Source organism: Salminus brasiliensis, chromosome 2, assembly GCF_030463535.1.
Source record: "Salminus brasiliensis chromosome 2, fSalBra1.hap2, whole genome shotgun sequence".
In the NCBI taxonomy this organism is placed as follows: Eukaryota; Metazoa; Chordata; class Actinopteri; order Characiformes; family Bryconidae; genus Salminus; species Salminus brasiliensis.
In genome coordinates this window covers 56,422,094-56,429,112 of record NC_132879.1, presented here as the reverse complement: position 1 = coordinate 56,429,112, position 7,019 = coordinate 56,422,094, and the positions used below count along the sequence as shown (strand labels likewise).

The 7,019-nt window shown below is 40.5% G+C and overlaps 1 protein-coding gene across 2 annotated transcripts; it reads right to left on the bottom strand.

The window, feature by feature from the left end:
- Positions 1–697: 697 nt before the first annotated feature.
- On the bottom strand, positions 698–6,513 carry LOC140550175 (aldo-keto reductase family 1 member D1-like). Of its 2 annotated transcripts, XM_072674016.1 has the most exons (9): positions 6,421–6,513; positions 6,154–6,321; positions 5,529–5,645; positions 5,348–5,425; positions 4,980–5,102; positions 4,371–4,480; positions 2,652–2,817; positions 2,479–2,561; positions 698–949 (listed from the first exon to the last, which is right to left on the bottom strand). In XM_072674016.1, exons 1-9 carry the CDS (start codon positions 6,511–6,513, stop codon positions 907–909), a joined length of 981 nt encoding a protein of 326 aa, XP_072530117.1. In that variant the 3' UTR covers positions 698–906. The 2 variants fall into 2 exon arrangements, with proteins under 2 accessions (XP_072530117.1, XP_072530118.1); XM_072674017.1 differs by lacking the exon at positions 4,980–5,102.
- Between the last annotated feature and the right edge of the window lie 506 nt (positions 6,514–7,019).

Here is a 7,019-nt window from a genome sequence, read left to right as displayed (position 1 = left end):
GGTGAGTTACGGAACTATGTGAAAAGTGGAAGTGCGCCCCCTGCTGTGGAGGCGAGAGACTGGCAGGTTGGCTGTATTTCCAGACTCCTAAATAAAGCCCAGTCCTTCCTATCATTATATATATATATATATATATATATATATATATATATATATATATATATATATATAATGATTCTGTCTGTATAAATATTAAGGTAGAAAAACACTATTTTAAAAATGATTGATTTATTAAATAATTCTCTGAAAAAAAATAATTCTCTTGATTTAATCAATTGTTCCCATAATTAAAAAAAAAATTAACTGAGGGAACAATTTCTTTTATTGAGGGAATGAATAGTTAAATCAAGGGAAAACTTTATTAAATTATATATGGGTAATTATTATTATTATTCTTTATAGATTTTTTATTATTTAAGTCACAATATCATTTTCATACCATTTTACCTTGATACTTTAGTCTCCGTACATATGCACCAAATTTCAAACAATCCAGCCTCAACCACTGACCAAGTGAAGCAGTGTCAGTCAGAAGTCCTTTATTAGGATAATAACGTTACAATAAATCAACTTTACAGAGGATTCATCCCTACACAAGTCCAGAAAGGCCATGAGTCACTTTTCCAGTCATGATTTTATTATGACAGCTTGTTTTGTTGAGATCACAACTTTATTATGAAGAATATAATAATAATATAATAATAATAAAGATAATATGTTTCAACATTTGTTCTTGGCTGGAAAAATAAGTTGTGAGCTCCAAATAACCGTACATTAGTATATAATTACCGCATGGCCTTTCTGGACTTCCATACAGAGCAGAATCACACAGTTCAATAAAAATGGAAGTCCTTTTATTAGGCAGTGCTGCTGTTTGATGCGTTTGCTGCTCCAGTGAAAAAACACCTAATAGTCATCATGGAATGGATATTCTGGATGATCGCTCCACCTTCAAACACAGACAGAATGATCAGTTTCTCTGATTAAACACATCTGAATGATTCTCTAATAAAAGACTGAATCAATTCTTGAAAGGTCGTCATCATTTATACAGTCTTATATGAAGGGCATGACGACCTTGGTCATTTTTTAAGTGTAAATAAGTCAACAAACCCTCTACAGTAAACAAACTTACATGTAAAGATTTTCTTAATTTAACAAATAGCAGTTAATGTGCCATTACTTTTTCACACGCCACATTTAATCAGTGCTGCTGCTTAATAAAGTGCAGCAGTGCGTCTCTGTAGGGGATGTGGATTTATTTACACTTTAACAACATATATCATTTGAGCAGAATTTTTTAAATGACTACTATGGGGTTGCTATAGTATCACAGGTGGTTGTTATGGTGTTGATAAATGGTTGCAATAGTATTGCTAGGGGGTTGCTATGCAGTTGATACAGTATCTCAGGTGGTTGCTAGGTCATTGCTATGGTTTTGCTAAATGGTTGCTATAGTATCACTAGGTGGTTGCTGTGGTATTCCAGGTGGTTGGTTTGCAGTTGCTATGGTATCCCAAGTGGATTCCATAATGTTGATAGGCAGTTGTTATGGTATCCCAGGTGGTTGATATGGTGTTGCTAGGTGGTTGCTATGCAGTTGCTATAGTATCCCAGGTGGTTGCTATGATATTCCAAGTGGTTCCTAGGGGGTTGCTGTGCATATGCATGGTACAGCTTGTTGTTAGGTCATTGCTACGGTGTTGCTAAATGGTTGCTATAGTATTACTAAGTGGTTGCTATGCAGTTGCTATGGTATCTCAGGTGGTTGCTATGCAGTTGCTATGGTATCCCAAGTGGATTCCATAATGTTGCTAGGCAGTTGTTATGGTATCCCAGGTGTATGGGTGCTAAAGTGTTGCTAGGCGGCTGCTAGGCGGCTGCTATGGTATTCCAGGTGGTTGCTAGGTGGTTGCTTTGAACACATCAAAGCAGATGCACATTGATTTCAAGTCAACGAGTTCTTAGATCTTCATTAAATTCACTGAAAGATGAAAAGCTGAACTACACTATATGTCCAAATGTTTGTGGACACCCCTTCTAAAGAATGCACTCAGCTTCTTCAAGTTGCACCCATTGCTGACACAGATGTGCAAATGCACACACACAGCTTGTCTAGTCCCTGTAGAGAAGTTCTGCCAATAGAGTAGGACTCTCTGGAGCTGATAAGCATTGATGAACCTATTGGCACACATGCCCTAATGCCAAATGCCATAAAGCCCCCTAGCACTGAGTTGGGTTTAATACAATCAATTTCTCACAGCAGTGATCCTCCAAATTCTAGTAGAATTCTCTTCTGTGGACAGTAGAGACAGGTAAAAGATAAAATGCTTTTAATAGCCTTAATTTCAGAAGAAATAATGAATGATCAGGCGTCCCAATACTTTTGTCCATATAGTTATCGTCTGCACTAATCATCCATATGCTACTGATCTGACACATAGAGCTTAGAACCAGCTCTTCATCTTTGTGACTTACATGAGAAGCTCCACGAATCGGATATTCCTGTTCAGCCCCTCTATCGCCTTCATTTCATCACCAGTTAATGAAAAGTCGAAGATCTGTTGAAAAGGAAACAGAAATCCAGAGGAATCAGAGAATGATCACCCACCCGTACAGTGCCTATCGCTCAGCTCTGACAGCATCCAAACCTCAAAGTTCTCCTTGATGCGCTTCAGACTGAAGCTCTTGGGGATGACCACAACTCCCCGCTGGACGTTGAATCGCAGGGCCACCTGTGCTGTGGTCTTCTTATACTTATTGGCAATGGACACCAGAAGCTCATCCTCCAGCAAAGGGGGGCTCTTTAAATTCACCCTGAAAAAAACTGTTTATTAAGGCGCTTATAGACTACAGCTAAACTGGGTGCTATTTCCAGGCGGTTGCTAGGCTGCTGCTATGTGATTACTAGGGTGAACTGTTTTTACTCATTGGTCGCTATGGTATGCCAAGTTTTTGCTATGGTGTTGCTGTGTGGTTGATATGGTGTCCCAGGTGGTTACTAGGCAGTTGCTATGAAGTTGCTAGATAGATCCTATGGTGGTTGGTAGATTGTGCTATAGTGTTGCTAGGCAGTTGTTAGGGTATCCCAGGTGGATGCTGTTCAGTTGCTATGGTATCCCAGGTGATTGCTAGGTGATTGCTATGAAGTTGCTAGATGGTTCCTATGGTGGTTGGTAGATTGTGCTATAGTGTTGCTAGGCAGTTGTTAGGGTATCCCAGGTGGTTGTTAGATGGGTGCTATAGTGTTGCTAGGTAATTGCCATGGTGTTGCTAGGTGGATGCTGTTCAGTTGCTATGGTATCCCAGGTGATTGGGATTGGCTAGGTAATTGCTATGAAGTTGCTAGATGGTTCCTATGGCATCCCAGGTGGTTGGTAAATGGTGCTACAGTGTTGCTAGGCAGTTGGTAGGGTATCCCAGGTGGTTGGTAGGTGCTAGAGTGTTGCTAGGTAATTGCCATGGTGTTACTAGGTGGATGCTGGGCAGTTGCTATATGGTTGATATGGTTGATATTGTGTCCCAGGTGGTTGGCAGATGGGTGATATAGTGTTGCTAGGTGGTTGCCTGGCAGTTGCCATGGTATCCCAGGTAGTTGCTAGGTGTCTGCTATAGTATCAAAGGTGGTGGTTAGATGGTCTCTATAGTGTTGCTAGGTGGTTGCTATGCAGTCATTAGGGTATCCAAGGTGGTTGGTAGATGGGTGCTATAGTGTCGCTAGGTGATTGCCATGGTGTTGCTAGGTGGATGCTGTTCAGTTGCTATGGTATCCCAGGTGGTTGCTAGGTGATTGCTTGGATGGTGTCCAAGGTGGTTGGTAAATGGCGCTACAGTGTTGCTAGGCAGTTGTTAGGGTATGCCAGGTGATTGGTAGGTGGGTTTTATGGTATTGCTAGGTGGATGCTGTGCAGCTATATGGTTCATATGGTATCCCAGGTGGTCGGTAGATGGGTGATATAGTGTTTCGATGTGGTTGCCTGTCAGCTGCTATAGTATCTCAGGTAGTTGGTTGGACATTGCTATGGTATCCCAGGTGGTTGGTAGATGGTTACCATAGTGTTGCTAAGTTATTGGCATGACTTCAACTAAAATGACAGTAATATTAATCCCTTTCATCTCCATTTGAAAAAGGTAGCTGCTCGTCAAGAATGGAAAAATTAATTACATAAATCTTGTTTAATTAAGTTATTTATTTGTATATAAATTATTTACATGTTTATATAAATATGATATATATATAATATTTATCTTTATATGTTTTCCTATATTTTCCCTACTATTTCTGAGCTCAACAGAAGCAGTGTGATATATATGTGAAAGCTCATATTTCTATAGTTATATATATTATATATAGTTAAATAATTCTTTACCAGGACGGATCTCGGGACGTTCCCAGAGGGCTGTATCCAACAATGATGATGCCATTCTGCTTGCAAAACTCCATCATTTTCGGCTGAGTGAAGTACGGGTGGCACTCGATCTACGGTAGTTAGATAAACAGGTTAATCACAGCAGTGTTGACCTTTATAAAGCAACACATACAACTTTCTCATTTTATTAACCCACTAATGAGATTTCAGTATTGATCATATTACATTTTGGTCACATGTGATCATTAGGAAAAGTAGAAAAGTGCCAGCACAGTTTAAAATGAAAATTAAATCAAATTTATAATATTAAAATGTGTTTGTTTTGTCACTGGTTGACCCTAACGAGACAAGGTTAGGGTCACTTTCTGGCGGGCCAAATCAAACACTTTGGGCAGCACAGCTTCAGACCAATCAGAACTAACGATTTTTCTTGATCATACTGCACTTAGATGCTGGATATAAACCAGTTAACCTGACGTCTAACGATACTTCATGGATTATAATTGGAGTATTGGGTTATATTACACAAATATATATTTATTATTAATACTGATAATAATACTACTCATAATAATAAAATAAAAAAACTGTGCATACTGTAAACATTACCTGGTTCGTGACAGGTTTGTGCTTCAGACCTGGCTTATTCAGGATCAGTTCTAGTTGCTTCTTATTGAAGTTAGACACTCCAAGTGATTTAACCAGGCCAGCGTCCTTACAGGCTTCTAAGGCCTAAGAGAAAATGAGAGAGCACCTTTTTTTTCACCCAGATCTGAGATAATGTGCTTAAACCGCTCTAAGGTCACTGGAACCTTTTGGAAGTGTGCCAACAATACTACAGGGTTTACAGCTTAGACCTTGGTCATAGACATGAGGGCAGCTTAGGAAAAGATTTGCTATTCCTTTGCACTTTGGCTCTTATGTCAAGGCCTCTTGCAAAATGTGGCGATTAGGACTGTAATAAGGCGTTCACTCACTTCCCATGTCGCACAGAGGTCAGTCTCGTGGTAAACATACTTCCCGTCCTCGTCCTTTGGATAGAAGGTATCTCCTGGCTAAGGGAATCGGTTACATTTATGTAAATTGTCATATGCTCATCAATATCAGCGCATCATATAATCTGGGGTGTAATAAACTGGGGGAGAGCGAGGAGAAGACCTTGAAGGCCATGGGCAGTTCAATGATGTAGAGATCTACGTAGTCCATCTGCAGGGTTTGGAGGGTCCTCTCCAGGGCTGGACGCACAAGCTCCGGAGGGTGGAAGGTGTTCCATAGCTGTCAGAGTAGAGAATCAGGACAAGATTCTTATTATAATTAAATATAATTTTAATTGTAGCCCAATTGTAGCTAGGACACCCCCTATAACACAATGGCACCAGTGCTAAGAGGAGAGAGGATAGCCACGGATGTGGTATTACTGGAAATCAGACTGATAATAGCACCAAATTCCTAGACAGCTGCCCCGTCCCTGGAGCCCCATTAGATGTAACGCGGATAAGACGTCCAGTAGATATAAAGCTAGAGCACCTACAGGACTGTATGATTGAAATCTATCAAATACGTATTTAATAAAATTCAAATCATACAGTCCTGTAGGTGCTCTAGCTCCAAATCTACTGGACATCTTATCCACGTCTCCTTGGTCAGGGCCCACTTGGAACCATTGGGTACCCAGGCAAGGTCCCAGGCACACCCCTTCCCTCACAGACTCACACCTGAGGACAGTTTCCGGCCTTGACATCTGCTATGGTGGGTGAAAACCTCTCAGAAGAATGCAAGTTACCTTTCCGCAGTAGAAAATGTCCTCTCTCTTGACAGTTCCATCAGCAATTTTCTCCCGGATGGCTTGGCCTACTTCATGCTCATTGAAATACACTAAGGCCCCATCAATATGCCTGTATCCAACATCAATGGCATGCTTTACTGATTCATACGCCGTTCCTTTAGGAGTCTATAATAAAACAAGCAAATATGCAAAAACATGCTTGGTAGATATCTCACAGTGCTTCACTAACTGTTATTGCTGCTTTCAAATCAAATGGTTCCTTACCGTTCTTGGATCCCCGTAGGTCCCGATCCCCATGAGGGGGATTTTGAAGCCATCACTCATGGTGGCTGAGTGACTTTTAGCTGTCAAAGCCATGATTCTTCTGCAACCTGTCCCAGAGAACAATCTGATTAGCAAGTCATCTGAGATACGTACCTCTTCTGCCACTGGACAAAGCAGATCTGCAAAGAGCCCCCCTCCACATGAGTCCGCATAGCTGCAGAAGTTAATCAGTAATGATTGTTTATTATTGTGCCGACACACTGACCCGGGTTGTAAGTGCCCTCTAGTGACTCTTCAGGTTTCAGCATTTCGGCCTAAACCTCTCACTTGTCTTAGTGCTCATATAGATAAGAGTGAGGCTTAAGATATTTAATTAAGATGCTTATTCATTCTCAAAACCAGCGAAATTCTCTCGAACTGATGAACCCGAGGGCTGCTGTGCTATGCTACAGAATGTATGACCTTGATTTTGGATGATTTTAAAAGTGGGCCTGGATTAGTATTGGTCGATTCCTAAGATTTTAATATTGGTATCATTAACGAGAGAGACATATTTAATAACATGTTATTAAAATTAGCCTTAATTCTAGTTTTAAGCA

Bases quoted from the DNA above. Each gene is read 5' to 3' on its own strand.
- LOC140550175 (XM_072674016.1), bottom strand. From the start codon at position 6,513: ATGGCTTTGACAGCTAAAAGTCACTCAGCCACCATGAGTGATGGCTTC. The intron at 5,646-6,153 runs GTAACTTGCATT...CTACTCTGACAG, and splicing joins ACATTTTCTACTGCGGAAAG to CTATGGAACACCTTCCACCC. The intron at 5,103-5,347 runs GTGAGTGAACGC...ATTTTCTCTTAG, and splicing joins ACCTCTGTGCGACATGGGAA to GCCTTAGAAGCCTGTAAGGA.